The sequence below is a fragment of the Clinocottus analis genome, unplaced genomic scaffold (assembly GCF_023055335.1).
Source record: "Clinocottus analis isolate CAN_PGR_092001 unplaced genomic scaffold, fCliAna1.0.p SCAF_5, whole genome shotgun sequence".
In the NCBI taxonomy this organism is placed as follows: Eukaryota; Metazoa; Chordata; class Actinopteri; order Perciformes; family Cottidae; genus Clinocottus; species Clinocottus analis.
Genome location: NW_027176207.1, coordinates 10,934,466 through 10,952,348, shown reverse-complemented (window position 1 = coordinate 10,952,348; position 17,883 = coordinate 10,934,466). Strand labels below are relative to the sequence as shown.

The 17,883-nt window shown below is 41.6% G+C and overlaps 1 protein-coding gene across 4 annotated transcripts in view; it reads right to left on the bottom strand.

The window, feature by feature from the left end:
• The window catches only part of fryb (furry homolog b (Drosophila)), a 59,356-nt gene that overhangs the window by 24,990 nt on the left and 16,483 nt on the right, over window positions 1–17,883 (bottom strand). For all 4 annotated transcript variants that reach the window (XM_068601338.1, XM_068601339.1, XM_068601335.1 and 1 more), the window contains exons 2-19: window positions 14,983–15,176; window positions 13,456–13,509; window positions 13,106–13,245; window positions 12,670–12,760; window positions 9,635–9,714; window positions 9,390–9,470; window positions 7,860–8,028; window positions 7,414–7,506; window positions 7,031–7,129; window positions 5,032–5,133; window positions 3,251–3,354; window positions 2,837–2,945; window positions 2,282–2,368; window positions 1,348–1,519; window positions 1,129–1,261; window positions 750–857; window positions 401–527; window positions 144–257 (exon numbers count right to left, since the gene is read on the bottom strand). In XM_068601338.1, coding sequence (XP_068457439.1) covers window positions 144–257; window positions 401–527; window positions 750–857; window positions 1,129–1,261; window positions 1,348–1,519; window positions 2,282–2,368; window positions 2,837–2,945; window positions 3,251–3,354; window positions 5,032–5,133; window positions 7,031–7,129; window positions 7,414–7,506; window positions 7,860–8,028; window positions 9,390–9,470; window positions 9,635–9,714; window positions 12,670–12,760; window positions 13,106–13,245; window positions 13,456–13,509; window positions 14,983–15,102 — 1,983 coding nt within the window. In that variant the 5' untranslated portion in view covers window positions 15,103–15,176. The remainder of the gene's footprint in view (window positions 1–143; window positions 258–400; window positions 528–749; window positions 858–1,128; window positions 1,262–1,347; window positions 1,520–2,281; window positions 2,369–2,836; window positions 2,946–3,250; window positions 3,355–5,031; window positions 5,134–7,030; window positions 7,130–7,413; window positions 7,507–7,859; window positions 8,029–9,389; window positions 9,471–9,634; window positions 9,715–12,669; window positions 12,761–13,105; window positions 13,246–13,455; window positions 13,510–14,982; window positions 15,177–17,883) is intronic.

Genomic DNA, 17,883 nt, shown 5'->3' with positions numbered 1-17,883 from the left:
TTTTCTTCTTTTTCTGCTATCATTTTAATGATGAGCCACATCATTGGACCAACATATTTTAAAACAAAAAAGATATTGATGATGTGATGGGTGGAAAAAAAACCCCAAATATGTCTGTAAAGTAGTAGTTTTAAACTACAAACCTCAACTCCACCTCGCGTCTTCCCCTGGAGCTGCAGCGCTAACCTCCACTGAGTGAGCAGCTGGAGAAGGAGCTTCACTGAGGAATCCTGTAGACCCTGATGGGTGTCTTGAACCTGGAATCATTTGAAGAGGCATTTACAGAAGGGCTGCCAATGTCCTACGATTATATGTTGTTAATAAGGATAATGCCTTTTGAATGCAGGATCAATAGCGTATTTGTGTGGTAGCTGCATGTTTCCGTGAAATTAAGATATACCTCGCGTAAAAGGAAATGTGTGTAACCAAACAGGACGTCCTCCCTCCAGTCTGAGAAATCGAGTAACAGGCTCTGCAGGGAATTCTGGGAAATTAGACGAAGCTCATCGTCCATGTGCACTGTAAGTCTGAGGGATAGATGAGAACACAAAGCTGAATTAACAAGATCTTGTTGTACGACCTCATTGACAGAAAGAAAAACCGTAGGGGTTCCAACACAAATGTAAAGAGTGTATCAGTTATACCTCAACAATACATTTCTGAAATAAACACATGTATTTTGTATATAATAAGCATGTATTATATACGGTAACCGGACAAACACTAAGCATTTCCTGTCTCTAACTCACCGTGAAAGCAGGTCAATGAGCTCAGGTTTAGACATGGCATCAGGAAGGATACGAGGAATGGCGGCCACACATGTCCTGAACAGGTCAATTTTAGGCTTCCTTTCGCCACTGTCAAATATAGAGGGGGATGTTAAGCATGTATGCTTAGGTGAGGGAAAGTTAGGTAACTCCAAATACAGATAGCTCATGTTTGCAAAAGATAACAATGTATATGGTATTTGCCTTGTGCCAAAAGCTCAGTCATTAAAATGGCATAATTTCAAAAACTAAACATCTATTTCCTGTGCATCATTTTCAACTGAGGCTTTAATTACAGTATGACAATAACCCAAGCACTAAAAAGCTGGGGAAAAAAACACTGCATTTTGCGGTTACATACGTGATCATGTCCTCCGGTTCTTTGTTGAGCATCTGGACGCTGGTGAGCATCATACAACGACCCACCTCCTTGTCCAAGTGTCGCAGGATGTTGTCCAGAGCCTTCCGCACCTGGGAGTAGTACAAGGACATGCCTGTGTCGGACAGGAAGAGACAGTTTATGGCGTTAGAGGCTACATTCATACTACACTGTCTGGTATGCCGACAGACACACACAGACCTATAAGTTTGGCTTCCTCTTCAGTAAGTGTCTTGCTGAGATAAGTCTTCTTTTTCTTCAGAGAGTTCCCAGAAGGCAGAGTGGCTCCTGTGTTGGGCATAGGAGGCTCTCCATCCTTCTGTTGCAGAGCATCTGCTATCACCAGGAACGCCCGGAGACCTATATTCATACGCTAGAACACAGACAAAGCACACATCCTCACTATGAGCCACAGAGTCTGGTTATTAACAGCAATGGCACATTGAGTAAAGGCACCCCAGCCAGTGCTTACATTTTCATGTTTACTGTGTATGAAAATTCATTTGGGAAGATTATTTTTAAAACATTCAATAATTTGGTTCCTCTCAAAGGATTGTTATTCTTATAGTAGGTGTAATTTACTATTACAAAATGTACTATATGTAACAATTTATTGTACTTTAAAAATGAATGTAGTCTGGAGCTGCTAGCCACAAGCTGAGATGAGGAGATGTCCAAGAGGTCTACGAAGCTCGGTTCTTTAATTTTCAAACTCAAGTGTCAGCACTTTGGGCAATTAATCAGAGATCTCCAAACTCCCGCTGGAGCCACAGCTTGATACAACTGTTTTACACATATGCAGTCATACTCCCAGAGACCTCTAAACGTACTTAAATGAGTATAATGGCTTTCCCTTTAAACTGCATTGATTCTTAGGATTTAGTGTGGTTCAAATGACCAGAATCCTGTAATCACATGACATATGATCACCTCTCAGGGCATTTCTTTACTATAGCTGAAATATTTCCTATTCAAAGTTCAACAGAGAACATACCGTTCTATTACCTTCTTCGCTGACTGAAAACTACAAATGAAAACTGGAATGCTTATCCTTGTATCATGGCCCACAGGATACAATGTTGACCTGTGTGCGATTGTGTGCACATGATTGAATGTCTGTGTTGGCAGTCTTTACCTCTGGGTTGAGACTGAAGGCTTTGGCAGGTTTCCCAACACTCAGCAGATCAAATATTATCTCCTTCATAGCAAAGTCCAATTTCTCCTGAACAGAGGACAAACAAACTGGTGTTACAAGATGTCAGAGTTATTGTGTGAGGCAGCAAGCTCATCTATTGTATGTGACCAATGGGACATTTTTTATTGCTTAACTGTTTATAAAAATATATATAAACTTGAAGAGGCAGGACAAAGCAATATATGGATATAATACGTCTTATTTAGCTCTTGGTGTTATTTACAATAAATGTAATGTATGCCGTTTGGTAATTGTGTTTTATCAGAGCAGCTGGAGAAGGTCCCACAATTTTTTTTTTCTGCAACGCTGTCAACTAAGAATGTTTTGATTAACCAGTATTTGTATTTCTTAGTAATAGCAGAAAGCACAGAATAAATCTTGGAATTTGGCACATTGTTGGCTCCACACTCAAAAAAACAAATACTTCATTTCTCATGGCCTAAAGCAGAGTGTACTAACTTTGTGTATGAAAGTATGTGCAAGTATGATACACACCTGTGCAATAAACTGGATAATCTTGACAAAAATGTTCAGAGGCATGTCTCTGGGCACAACGCTCCGACTCCCTTTGGGGAACAGAGTGGAGGTGATGGACGTCAGACGACTGGGGAAAGAATAAGAGACGAGAGAGACAGACAGATAGGGAGGGAAAAGTGTTGAGGCATAAGTTAAATACCTCAGCAAAATCAGAACATATTTCTCTTTTTACTGAGAACAAACACAAAAAGTGCTCTGCGTTTGCTAAAACATCACAAATGTTACAGAACAAAAGGGGAAGCAAAAAAATAGCTGGAGTTCTCTTTTAACCCTCATTTGTTCACGATAACTATGACACTAAACACATGACACGTTTAAAGTTATATCTTAAATCTTGTTAATAATAATTGAAATGTGACTAGTGGCTGTTACCTCTGTGTTCCAGTGTTGCTCTCGCACTTTATTCGGATCATGTAAACCCACAGCAGGCGGTAGAGTGATTCTAGAGCCACACGTGCCATCTTTGGATCTCTATTCTGCATTCAGACAAAGATTCATCACGTGTCACCAGGTGAAGTATTTCACAATGCTCACATCTTACAAAAATGCTTCACATGGCCTATTGACCAAAAATACTTTAGTATTCCTCATTCCTCATACATTGTACCTACTGCTCGCAGTACTACTATGTGAAAATGGCCACGGCCATATGTCAGACTGACTAGTATAGGAACACCACAATGTGATGTGCCTAGAGTAGATCAGCTGTTGTTTGCGATCAAAGCAGAAAATAAGTCTGCCGTGAAGTTGCCTTGCTTTATTAAACGTAAGGTGTCACACACCGGCACCGCTGTTTGGCGGTGTCTTCAGTGGAGCAGCTGACAGCATGTTTGGAAAAGGCATATATTAAAAACGTAGATTTTGGAATTGTATTACTTTATAATCAGATCATTCAAATGAAGATCAATTTTCTCTCTTTATTTATTTTTTTAACCAGCCCTATATCTTACAATAGGGGTGAGCAAACTATGGCCCGCGGGGCGTTTTAATCTGGCCCGCCAAGTATTATAATACATACATACATATATACATACATACATACATAATTATTTTAAAAAAATTATAATAACAATCATAAGTTGTAGTAAAGACCGCTGTAGCGCTTCTCTGTTCCCGATTTGAGTTTCCTAAAGCACGATGACGGCAACAGACCAGCATCGATGTTTCTTAATGCTTATTTATTGCTCAGCGCTCTTAGGCTGTTTGTGTGTGCGCTCTCCTATTGCAGAACACGGCATGCAGGTCGGAGGACACGCACGGCTGTCCTCCTACCGCACGGTATGTAAAGACTGCTGCAACGCCTTCTGCTGCAGGAGGGCACACACACAAACAGCCTAAAAGAGCGCTGAGCAATAAATAAGCATTAAGAAACATCGATGCTAGTCTCTTGCCATCATTGTCTTTCAGGAAATCCAAGTTGGGAACGGAGAAGCGCTACAGCGGTCGTTATAGGCTGTCGCTGGGTGCCGACATTTCTGCTGGCGTATCAGCCTGCGAGAGCAACACAGTGAGAGCCGAGTGTTTAATGAGGGGTGGACTGTTTAATATTTGTTCATAGAAGTACGATCAAAGGCTGTATGTCTTATTGTATCTCTCTTACTGTATGTCTCATGTGGAATTCACACGAGTAAAAAACAGAACTAGTGGTTATTTCAATGGTGGATGGGGGAACGGTAACTGTTTTCAAGGAGATAAGTGTTGGAGATAAGCCACGCCCCCTTTCAGGCGCGAGTAACATCCGCAGCTTTACTATGCTGGGGCCGGCCCACCCCTGGCTTACATACACATGATTTACTGTGCACTACATACACCGCTTTCGGAGCCGGAATAGCGATGTTCAATGCGCAACAGTGTTAACATAAATCATGTGTTAACGAGCCGCCATCAATCACTTTATTCTTAACCTGCAGTGTTTCCCTCAAGGCAATACATACTGATTGTGGATTTTATAGTTGAAGAGGTATTATGTCATGCTGGTGTTGTGTGCATGTACTGTTTGTCACTTTGTAAAAATCATTCTTCCTTGGCGGACATTTTTGGCACTGGCAGCATTATTTCCGTGTGTGAATACCACACTCACTGCTTGTGAACTATACAAATAACCTTATCTCTGGTAATTCTCACATTTGCATGTCACAGACAGAAAGGCTGACCTTGAGGTTTGAGAGGCAGTTGTTGAGGAAAATGTGCCAGCGGCTGAGGAAGAACTGCTTCTGACTGACACACAGCAGGCAAGTCACAAGAGGATACAGAGCCTGGGGTGAAGAGAGAAGACAGATGGGAGACATTTGCATCAGGCAATTCACATTCAAAGTTCATTCACTGAATGTAAATATAAAATAAAAGACACAGGCAGTCTTCCTCACTAGTTTTCCACATGCATGCAAATTGCATCCTATTACTTTAAAACGGCTTTTAGATGTTGAAGCTTTTGTTGAAGTCTGTCATTAAAATAACTAGCAATGATTCATTCTAAACTGTAATCAAATGCCTGAGCTCCTCCTTTATCATCTAACAACAAATGTGGAATTACATTATTTCAGATTAAGCTTTTCACAATCATGTTCCACTTATTTTAAGCCATATAAATCCCTCATTAAACTGCTTCTTCAATCATCTATGTCTTCCTCTAATTTCTCTACCTTCCTTTCACTACCTTCCTTTAATGGAATTAAACACTTATTTATCTTTGCTTGATATTGCCAAAAGGTTTTTGTCGGTCCGTTTGTTTAATTCATTTATGGACTTCAGATTTCTTCCTCCATTTCATGGAAAAATATAAATCAACAACAGTTTCAACCATAGCAAGTTTATAGAAAACTCAACATACATCAATGTGAACTTGGTGTCTGTCTCGTTTGTTCGATCATCTGGTAAGGGCATGTAGACAGGTCATTGTTACATAGGAATGCCTTCAATGACGTGTGAGTCCAGGTACACCCTTGTCATGAATGGTTATGGAAATGCTAGGTTTGAGGAGTGCATCATTTACCTGTCGCATCTTATTCAAGTTGGTATTTGTTATCTGTATCCCTTTCATTTCACTGTCAACTCTCGCTCTCAGATACTCAGATACTCAGATTGCCCCACATGACTGTCATTCCTATATCTTTCCATTCTGCTCTGACATGGCAGGTTATTGTCTGTATATATATGCGTGGATGCCCGTGCCTTGTTCGTTTTGGAAAATGTTTGTGTGCAGAGAGGCGTGTAGAGCTTTGACTGCACAAATTGCTCTGAGTTTTTGGAGAATCTAACGAAGGAAAATTGCATAATGGCAGAGAAGCGTGTCTGCAGCTTTGAGGAGCCACAGCATGAGATACCCGGGTATACATCACAAATGACACATTGACAGCAACGAGCAATAAGGCAGTACATTTGTCATCTTATCTGTCTATCATATGGCTATGGAATATACAACCCAAAGGTGGGGCAACATTTAGGTGAAAACAAAGCAAGCATTGCTCCTCTGCACTACAAGAAATTAATCAACTACTTTCAATAATCTTCTACAAACGAGTGTTTGTATCTTGAAACAAGAAAGATTAAAGCATGTAACTGTACTAAAATAATTACTGCATTTGCATGTATGGTTTCACCAACCAGTCAAGTTGCAGTTCAGTGTCATATTTATATATTCTTGAGTTATGACCAAATTTGAATCAGTTTATCCTTGGGTCCAAGAAGACTTTTGTGCCAAATTTGAAAAAAAGTCCCCTCAAGGCGTTCCTTAGATATAACATTGACGAGAATAGGACAGACGGCCGGCCGATCTGAAAACATAAACTAAAGATAGAAAGAAATAGATAGAAAATATTTGTTAGCAAGATTTTTGTTACCAGGAAATAATGTTGTTATTTGGTAATCCTGCATTAGATATTATTGCCTGTTCTCTCATTTCCTGGATATTCATAGTTAAAGTTTTTAAGGTCATTTTCATACTAGTCTTGTTCATAAAGAACCACTATCCTAATAAGGGAACTGCTTCTAAAATGCCTGTGTACAGCATGCTGCACTCCTGTCTCCTTTCCATGGAAAGATAAAAGCCCACATGTTGAAGAGTTACAGTAAGTGTTTTCCCCAATTACTGTTAATGGAGAGGACATGAGGAGAGAGGAGCAGTGATGAAACAGAATAAAAGAAGAAACTTACCAGAGAGTGTTTCTTCCTTGAGGACAGGTCCAATGTGGTATCGTGCAAACTTTCTACGAAATTTCGTAGACACGGCACGTTCACCTCATTCTTCACATTCTGGGAGGAGGATGAATAACAAAAAAGTTAGTTTAAAGATGCTTTTTCCAGACTTCATGATGCATACAGACAAATAAAACACTTTATATTCAAACTTACGTTTTTTTAAATATTCTCATTACTCTTTTATGACTATTCTCAAGATAAACACTGTGTATTAAGACCAGCAGACACACTGTACAGCAGAAATACAATAACTTCAGTGGGACTCCGGCTTTAAATTAATCCAAAAAAAAGCAAAAGTACACTGAGGTGCTCTTAGCAGTAAAATGAAATGCACTTACAGCAGCTACAGGAACAAGTATCTCCACAAAGAGTCCGGCTAATGAGTGTTTAATATCTTTATCCTTCACTTCCAAGAAATACTGCGCACACTCCTGAGGAGAGAAAGAGAGTAAAAGACAGTTATAGAAACAATGTATGTACTTGATAATGCTGTGAATGCAAGGTCATCGGTTCTAATCCCTGTATTGTTACTGGTGAAGGAAAAGAGAAACATTTTTACCACCGCAACTACCATCAAAGGGACAATAAAAACCCTAATTACTCTCAGGAAACCTCTTGATAGTCAGGATACAATTGCTTTTTGATAGCACTAAACTGCTTCCAGAGATGAAAGTGAATGGACAAAAAGCATGTGAAATACTTCGTTAGATTCCTAAACCAGAGCCTATTTGCAATGTGTTGGTATGAAACAATCAGATAAGAGACGAAATGATTTCAGTTCTACCTGCATGAACTGGAATGAGGCTTCAAAGTCTTCCACCGGATACATTTTGATGCGGAAGAACTTGAGTCCCATGATGAGGCTGATGGTGGACTGGATGACGTAGGGACTCTGCTCCTTCTGTCTTAGCTCCTTCAGCTCGGAGATAAACTTCTTCCTCACTGCTGGGAACCTAGAGAGTGAATAGCAACCAGATGTGACCAGTTGCTCTCTTTGGAGCGTTCGTAAATGTTTTCATACCCCGGTCTCAGGTGAGTGATGGTATCATTAGCAGAATAACTACAAAATGGCAAGAATGTCATGTGCGTTAATTTGCTCATATCAAACTGAACTCGGACTCCTGTATTCACCTGTTGTTTTTTTTTGCATTTGCAAAAACGGGTGTATGTATCCAACATCCAAATATTTTTTTACCAAAAGTGCTCTGTAGGCCTAAATTTAGAATGGCATCTGGACGGGTGATGTGGAGGGAATGTGTATGTGTGTGCGAGATTCTTTGGTCGTTTTTTCGCGCATGCTTTTGCATGCTTCACAGGGGTTGCCACAGCAGTTAAGTAAGTGAAACAGCCATCAGCCTTCTGTTTAATGCTGAGTGTTTAAATAAGATACACATAAACACTGTGATCCATAAACCAAGCTGGAAAAACACACACTAATACCAAGAATAAAGTATGTGCCAGTGTGTGCTCAACCTTTTCACAGCTCTGTGTAAAAATAATGTACTACAAACAAATAACACTGAAAGGATTGTTACAATCATCCAGGAAGCTTAATCAAGTGAAAAAACACCCACACAGTCGACAGTCTGCATTTGCTAAACTAAATCTCCGTATTGACTTTGATCCAGTCGTGACGGTTAAGTTTAGGGTAAGGGGGAGGGAGCGAATTAATTATGTCAATGAGAGAGAAAGATAGAAGTGCAGAGATGTGTGTGTGTGTGTGTGTGTGTGTGTGTGTGTGTGTGTGTGTGTGTGTGTGTGTGTGTGTGTGTGTTTCTGAGCCGCCCTGTGAACCTCCTCCATCACAGTAATAACCTCCTGGAAAATGGGAACAGTGCTAATCTCTCATCACAACATTACACAGAACGAGGACCATCATCTGGAGTGTCATTATCCTCAGTTGCCATCAGTCAGACACGTGCACGTGCATGCGAGTATACACACACACACACACGCACACACACACACACACACACACACACACATACATGTGCACACACACACATATTTGATTATTTCCTCTCCTGTTTCTGAAGTTAAAGAATAAGTAAATAAAACCACTTTTAAAATTTAATTGTAGATATTCAATTAATTTATTGTAAAAATTGGCAAAAATATAAGGCCAATTGTAGCACTTTGAATAACTGGAAATTAATTTACTGGAATACTCTGCATCTTCATGAGACTTCAGATATTATTATATTATTATGAACCTGGCAAATTACCTCAACAAACAATATGAAAAATGTATTGTTGATTTAAATTGCATTACTCTTGAACACATAAGCAGCATAAACACCAATTTGCACATTACCTGGACTGAGCTACAACTCCCACTACTTCCGCATAGAGGTCAGCCACTATGTGCATGTTGCCTGTGTTGGGTCCCAGATACCTAAGAAGTGAACAAAACACATGGATATTATAGTATGTAGTGATTTGCAGACTGTGATAACCAAAAAACATAATTCCTAAATGGCAGTTGGTCAGAAGGTGAAGAAAATATTTCACTAAATACATTCTAGAAAATGATTTGTTTCTTTTTGTGATCATTCTTACCCTTCTTTGTATTTGAAGTGCTTGAATGTCAGATTTATGACTTCTTGGATGAGTCCATCCAAAAGTGGGTGGAGGGGGATCTGCATTGAGAGAAAATGTGTATTATTATTTTAGTCAGATTTCTTTCTTTTTATTCGATGTATCTGAGCATTTAATTTAAACAATACGTCCAAATAAAACACGGTATTTCTATGTTCCTGATAACAGTCTGGGGAACTTGGTGTGCAATATATCTCCATGTTCTTTAGTGAATCAAGAATATGAAAAAAAACATTTTAATTTGAGTTAATTTAGACACAGTTTAACATGAGTGGGGTCGGAAATACTAGATAACTGATATAATGTAATTTGCTAAATTGGAAATTTGCCCCAGCTTAAGTCAGAATCAGAAACAGAATCTTTTTATTGCCACGTGAGTTAGTACAAACGAGGAATTTGTCCTGGCGGAAGGTGCATCACAACACAACAACAACAAAGAACATTTAACTATACAAAAGAAAGTATAAAATAACATTTGGATAAAAACAAGTAATAAGTAAGTAAATAAGTAACATGCAGTAAATAATTAGTGATGCAATTATAAAATAAGAAATAAAGGAGTAACGATCAATAATAATAACAATAATAAGAGTAAAGGTAAAGTAAAGTGCACAGAATGAGGTTATGATTATTGAAAGTGACAGGTGATGGGTAAAGTGGCGAGTGACTTTAAATGTATGGGGGGATGTGCAGGGGAGAGAGGGAGAGAAGGGAGAGAAGGGAAGGTCCTGGGGGAGACAGAGTCAGTCAGTGGGGGACCCGGGCTCTGTTGATGAGCCCGACTGCTGCTGGGTAAAAACTGTTTGTGTGGCGGGTGGTCTTGGTCCTGATGGACCTTAGCCTCCTGCCAGAGGGAAGGGACTCAAAGAGTTTATGTCCGGGGTGAGAGGGGTCGGCCGCAATCTTCCCTGCCCGCTTCAAGGTCCTGGACGCAAACAAGTCCTGGAGGGACGGCAGATTGCAGCCAATCACCCTCTCGGCAGAGCGGATGATGCACTGCAGCCTGGCCTTGTCCTTGGCAGTGGCTGCAGTGTGCCAGATGGTGATGGAGGAGCAGAGGATGGACTCAATGATGGCGGTGTAGAAGTGCACCATCATTGTCTTCGGCAGGTTGAATTTCTTCAGCTACCGCAGGAAGAACATCCTCTCCTGGGCCTTCTTAGTGATGGAGCTGATGTTCAGCTCCCACTTGAGGTCCTGGGTGATGATGGAGCCGAAGAAGCGGAAGGACTCCACAGCGTCGACGGGGGACTTATGCAGGTTGAGAGGGGTGGGTGGGGCTGCGCTCTTCCTGAAGTCCACAACCATCTCTACTTTTTTCAGAGGATTGAGCTCCAGGTTGTTCTGGCTGCACCAGGTCACCAGGTGGTCAGTCTCCCACCTGTAGGCGGATTCATCCCCGCCGGAGATCAGTCCGATGAGGGTGGTGTCGTCCGCAAACTTCAGGAGCTTGACGGACTGGTGACTGGAGGTGCAGCTGTTTGTGTACAGCGAGAAGAGCACAGGGGAAAGAACGCAGCCTTGGGGGGAACCGGTGCTGGTGGTCCTGGAGCCAGAGACGTGTTTCCCCGGCTTCACGTGCTGCTTCCTGTCAGACAGGAAGTCTGTGATCCACCTACAGGTGGAGTCTGGCACGTGCAGCTGGGAGAGCTTGTCCTGCAGCACGGACGGGATGATTGTATTGAAAGCAGAGATGAAGTCCACAAACAGGATCCTGGCGTAGGTTCCTGGGGAGTCCAGATGCTAGAGGATGCAGTGGAGGGCCATATTAACTGCATCGTCTGCAGACCTATTGGCTCTGTAGGCGAACTGCAGGGGGTCCAGCAGAGGGTCGGTGATGTCCTTGAGGTGGGACAGGACCAGGCGCTCAAAAGACTTCATGACCACAGAGGTCAGGGCGACGGGCCTGTAGTCATTGAGTCCTGTGATCCTAGGTTTTTGGGGGACGGGAATGATGGTGGAGGCCTTGAAGCAATCTGGGACGTGGCATGTCTCCACGGAGGTGTTGAAAATGTCAGTGAACACCGGAGACAGCTGGTCGGCACAGTGCTTCAGGGTGGAGGGGGAGACAGAGTCCAGGCCCGCTGCTTTGCGGGGGTTCTGCTTTTCAAAAAGCCTGTTGACGTCTCTCTCCTGAATAGAAAGAGTCGTCACTGGGGACGGTGGCGGGGGGGAGAGGGTAGGTGCAGAGGTGTGAACCCCTGATGGGCTGGGGGTTTGTGGCTGGATGATGGGCCTGCGGGGGATGGCGTCAGGACTGCTGCATTGTCTTTCAAAGCGGCAGTAGAACTCGTTCAGCTCGTCTGCCAGGCGGAGGTCGTTCATGGGGGGTGGGGGGGGTTGGGCTTGTAGTTGGTGATCAGCATTGGTAGTAAATGTTGTCAATCGAAGCAGTTAATTCCACAGGGTTGATCAAGAAAGCCAAGTTCTAAAGTTTCTAAAGCCCAGAATCCGCTGCATCTCTCTACTACATTTCTTTGATACCTAATTCAAAATGTGTCTTTGTTCATAACATCCACTGCACTCATATTTTGGCATGGCTCTTTCCCAATTGAACGTACAACAGGTTTAGGAAGTTCTGTTTCCTCCAGGCTATCCAGAGGAGGAGACTAGAAATACAAGTTGAAGTAGCCTGTAGTTGCTCCTGGGATCTACTACATCACTGTTGCATCTAAGGAAGACGCTGAATGCAGGAAGAACAACTGATTTTACAGATGCAAACTCAGCTTCCTCCATCAATACAGCTAAGGAACGTCTTGCTTTAATTGACAACATGCATCATCAACAGTGATTGGATGTACACATACATTTCCCGTTAAATATCCAAAATTATTTCCTGACAAATATTACTTAACCAGTGCAGCTTTGTTTTCCAGTGATTGAAATACTGTTTGACGACCGACTTTTCTTTTTTACAAGCCCAAAAAGCACACGCCTTTTTTACAAGTCTTTTTTTTGTAATGTACATGTTGTTTACGCTGTAAATTAAGAATTACCTGCTTCAAAACCTCTATAAGCACAAGAGAAAAGATGAAGTCTATTGCCAGATCTCTCCTCTCCAATAAGTAGTCTTTCTGTTGCTCATCACTGAAACAGATAGAAAAAAAGAAACAATTAGTTTATTTTTTTATCAAGACCCAAGTGCACGTTCCTGTTCTTGCCTTGGTACTCAGCACACAAGAATCTGCTTTTAACATATGTCCAATAATTAATTAATTGAAGGCACTATCTGATTCACTACGCGGCTCTGTGTAATCCGTATGCAGTGTGTTTGAGATTTGCAAACAAGCTTCTGCCTTTAAAAGTTACTCCAGTATTGCTTATTGTCTTAAAAAGTAAGTTTAAAAAAGTGTTTCTACATTTTAGACTTCCAAATCTACTTAAAATTCTCAGGTAGGTGCAGAGAAGAGTTTTACAATCAATGTTGCTCACTTTTTTGACTTTGTGTTGGCCCTGGGTCGATATTCATGGGACTCGTCCTCCAGGCCGTTCTGCCTCTTGTACCAGTCAAACAGAGTTCTCAGGATGGACGGCAGGCAGTACTCTGCCAGAGAACTCATACTGCTGATCAACTGCACCGAAAGAAAGACAGAGCAGGTCAAGGTTAGTGTGAGAGAGAGAGAGAGAGAGAGAGAGAGAGAGAGAGAGAGAGAGAGAGAGAGAGAGACACACACACACATGTTAATTCCACTCTCAAAATAAAACGATGCTGGGGCTGATGTGGATGAGAGAGAAAAAAAGGGTCAGGACAAGTCAAATGTGTCCATGTCAGCTACACGAACCTGGTCGAACTGTGGGTCCTCTCCTCTCTGCAGAGATTTGTTAAGTGGCTTCTCCTGTGAGATGAGAACAGACAGAAGAGAACACATTAATGTTGGATAACATTTTATAATGAAACTTTGTGATCAGAAGGAGAGCTGAAGCTATCGCTATTCTACAGATTGACCACACACTAATTAAATAAATACTTTTGCTTTATTAAAAAAAGCATTAGTACATTCAAAAGAGGAAAAAAGACAAGGCTCTTAAAAAGAAGAACTAATTGATTTCCATAATAATTTACATGAAACCCATTTAGAGCCATATTATAATTTGGTTTTAAAAAAACGGATTAAACAATCGAGTTGCTCAAGGAATCGTTTCAGCCCTCATCAAAACTCAGTGTCACTAACTGCTATCTCTCCAGACTCCAACCTGTATAGTCTGTAAACAGTGAAGACACTGGAAACATATGTTAGTGTTGTGATTTCAGATGAATGTAAATGTGATTATCGACTAAGTGCATAAAACATGCCGTTGACCGACTTCACTACTTAGTATGAAACTAGCTGCTCCGGCACTAACCTTGTTATGTTTCTTTTGTGAAACATATCAGGTGTTCAGCAATAAGTGCCATAAACATACAACAATCTAAAACATTTAGATTTAAAACACATACTATTTTAAATGAAACATTTAAACCGGAAGAATACGTTTCTGGTACACTTAGTGTGACAAAAAGGTAACATGAGAGACTCAGAGGTTGGGTTACAGTACGTCATACATATTTGGTTACTTCTGCAGGCAGATATGTAAATCTAGGACAACCACATAAATCACATTTGTTTTGATCAAATTCATTCATTGGGGGTATGATGAGACTAAAATATGTTTTCCATACAAGGTGGAGCATATAATTTACTTTCCTTATGATAGGAATTCACTACAGGGATTTACAGTTTTGAATTGATGTAACAAACTTTTTTGTAGCTGTAGCTTTTGGGCACTTAAATGCACCAGAGGCAATAGGAAATTAGAAAAAACAATGCAATATACTAAAGCACTGTGCGCCACCAACAAGGCAAGTGACAAATAATAAAGCCTGCAAAGAAGCCACAGTGTGTCTCAATGTGAGATGGAAAATAAAACAACTAGTTCCTTCTCCAAAAAGATGAGATATTACTATTTATCATTCAGGTTTGCTTATATGTAAAGGAAGCTTTTTCATGTTTAAAACAGAAATGCGTGATCAGGGGGGGAAAAGGCCTAAATATGACTGTGAAAAAAATAGGAACAGAAAATATTGAAAATGTGTTCGGCCTTTTCTAAATAAAGTTATATAAGACACACTGATGGGGATATACTATTTAGCATAGAGGTACATTGTAGTCATCACTTCCTCTGCACAAAAAAAGATAAGTCAACATAAACTGTTAAAGCCACTCTGAGTAACACAATCAGATACGATGCATCCCTGAATGACGCTGTAACCTGAGAGAGATGAGAGACGGAGACAAAACTAAATGAGGCACAGATGCAAAGTCACTCACCAGGGGTTCGGCCATGATGATGCGAATCTTGCGTTCGGAGAGCAAGGTGAAGTTGGCAAACAAGCTTTTGAGGACGAACTCGCCCGGCTTACTCTCAGGGTCCACGTTGACGGGCGCCATGACGACAGGACCCTTCCTCTCTCCCAAGGTTCCAGTGACTGGCGGGAGGGGCGGCTTCAGTCCCACTGGAGAGGCTGCGGGGAGTCAGGAAGCACCAGCGAGTTAGAGACAGGTAAAATACTGTATAATAAATCACCCCGGGCCAGATCCTCCGTCAATCGAATCATCAACATCAATAACCCTAGCACCGCTTTCACTGTACACTGTATTTACACACTTCATATACTTTGCATTTTTCTTATTTAATTTTCTTAAATTTCTTATACGCAACTCTGCTTGCTGCTGTCCCAACCAAATGTTCCCTTGGGGATAAATCAAGTATATGTCTTATGTCACCCTAAGACACTGTTATTGTTCTTTGTCTTACTTCTATTTGGAGCATAATCATGCGCTTACATTTTGGAACCACTGTTCTCATTGTTTGGAGGTTGGGGATCAACTTTTTTAACCATTGTTTTTGCCTTTATTTGTTCACATTGTAACAAACTGGCAGCGCTAATTATGCCCAATTATGTAATGGCGGTTCCTGCTTGCCATGTATCCATGAATGAAGAGTCAATTATCACTGGAGTTCTTTCAAAGTGAGAAAACTCAATCAGATTTATGAATGTTTATTTGAAACTGACATTGGAGATGATATCCTCAGAATGGGTGTCACACTCAATTTAAAAACGTGTATATATGTCTGTTAGGACGTTAAGAAGGCTACAAATCTTTAGGTTAAGAGTTTTAAACACACAACCGCTTCTGCAGCTCCAACTGCTCCTATACAAACTCCTGTTATCTTCATCAAAAGAACCTCCTGACACTATACAGCTGAGTCACAGATCCTCATGCTCACTCTCCAGCCTCTCGTCGCAATGAACCTCATTCTTGGATGAAAAGAATTTGTCGACGTCAGAAAATCAATTCATCATTTTTTTCGGTTAAAGTTAAAATTCCTGTCATGACAGATTTGTGTTGAATGTGCTTCAAGTTTGACAGGCAACGCCTTCCACACACACACACACACACACACACACACACACACACACACACACACACACACACACACACACACACACACACACACACACACACACACACACACACACACACACACACACACACACAGGGCAGTCCATGTTTTCGTTCCTCCCTTCTGATTACATCATTAGAAAGACTGGGCACTATTAATTCTCGCCAGACGTAATGATAAACATTCACGGAAAGATAGATAGGGAGTGGCTGAAGTCTCAGAGATTTAAGTGAGAGACAGACGGACGGAGAGCTATCAGGATGGAGGGCATTTCCTGTCACGCATCTCGAGGAATATTGTCATCCCCTTAAAAATAGAACGAGCTCATCACTGTAAGAAATGGCGTTGGTGGCTATAGGACAAGAGCTTAGGCAAGACTTTTTTTAAATTGTGCATCCACTTCGGATTATTATTAATCATGTCAACCAATACAGTTTACGAAAACACAAACTCACACGAAGCCTACAACAGTAAGTTTAATTCCCTGAACATCCTGAGAAGAACAAGGTGCATGAAACACTTCTCTCCGTAAGGTGAAACAAAGCATTAGTTTCCCAGAGCAAGAATTGGCTGAAGTGTGTGAGTTACCAGTGTCAGTGTCAGGTCTAACTTGACCACATGACCTAGCCTCACACGAGAGGTGAAATCTAAACACTTATTCCCGGACAGAACAGGTCCCCCAGGCCTCATAGACCCATTTGTGTGTAAGATGAACACTAAAATGAGGCAAACATGCGTGCGTGCACAGGAACACACGCCCCTGCAAGCTTACCAAGGCCCTTGATGAAGCTGATCACACTAGCCCTGCTCCATCTATTTGGCACTTCCATGGTGCAGACAGTCGAAAAGATAAGGATACAGTGGGTAAAATTGGCTGGAACAGTGGAATGGAGGATGGATGGGAAAGGATAGGAAATTGAGGAGGGGTAGCTGCGTCTAAAAGGTGTAAAATTGAGCTCCCATGATTGACAAGTCAAATAAATTCCTTGTGGAGTGAGCACAGGAGAAAGTTGTCTTTAATATCCAACTATTCCACCATGACAGAAAATACAGAATATTGTCTGGCTTTGGCACAGGGCAGGTTCAACCAAAGCTAAAAGTGTCAAGCTCCATCCTTCAGAAAATGATAGGCAGGTAAAGTGAAAGACGTGTGCCTGGGGCGATAAAGAAAACTGTCATGGCAGCTGTAGTCCACAGTACCTCCAAATGAAACAGGAAGATATGCAACATCCAAAGACCGGGAGAGCCATTGCTGGGCTAAAACGGCCCAAGTGAAGACAACTTGACGCCTCAGAGCTGCAAGTGTTGCAATCACGGAGGAAGAGATGACGCCAAAGTGCCTTCTCGAAATAGCAGAAGAGACGACCAACTCCGTCATGAGTGAACTCTACCAACGAGGATCTAGAAATATTCCACTGCACTGCTCCAGCAGAGGCTTGGGAAGATCAGAGGCTGCGCAGGGCCCCATGCTTGAGAACTGCATGAGCTTAACTATCAGTTTCAACTTCAGCTTCTGGTGCGACTCCGGCCTGCCTTCGCTTCATTGTACGACGGCTCCCGTGACTTTGGAATCCTTGCATTGGAGCGTTGTGTTGCAATAAAGTGCGTCTTTCAAAGTGGTTTTGTGGCTGCCCTTTAGTTGTCAGCAGCAGTTAAGCAAAGTCTGCTTCTTGTGGAGATCTGACCAGAAGAGTTGGGTTGGAATTTCAACACTGCCCCGAGAGAGAGACGAGGGGCGGAGGGAGGCGCTATATTTAGACCAC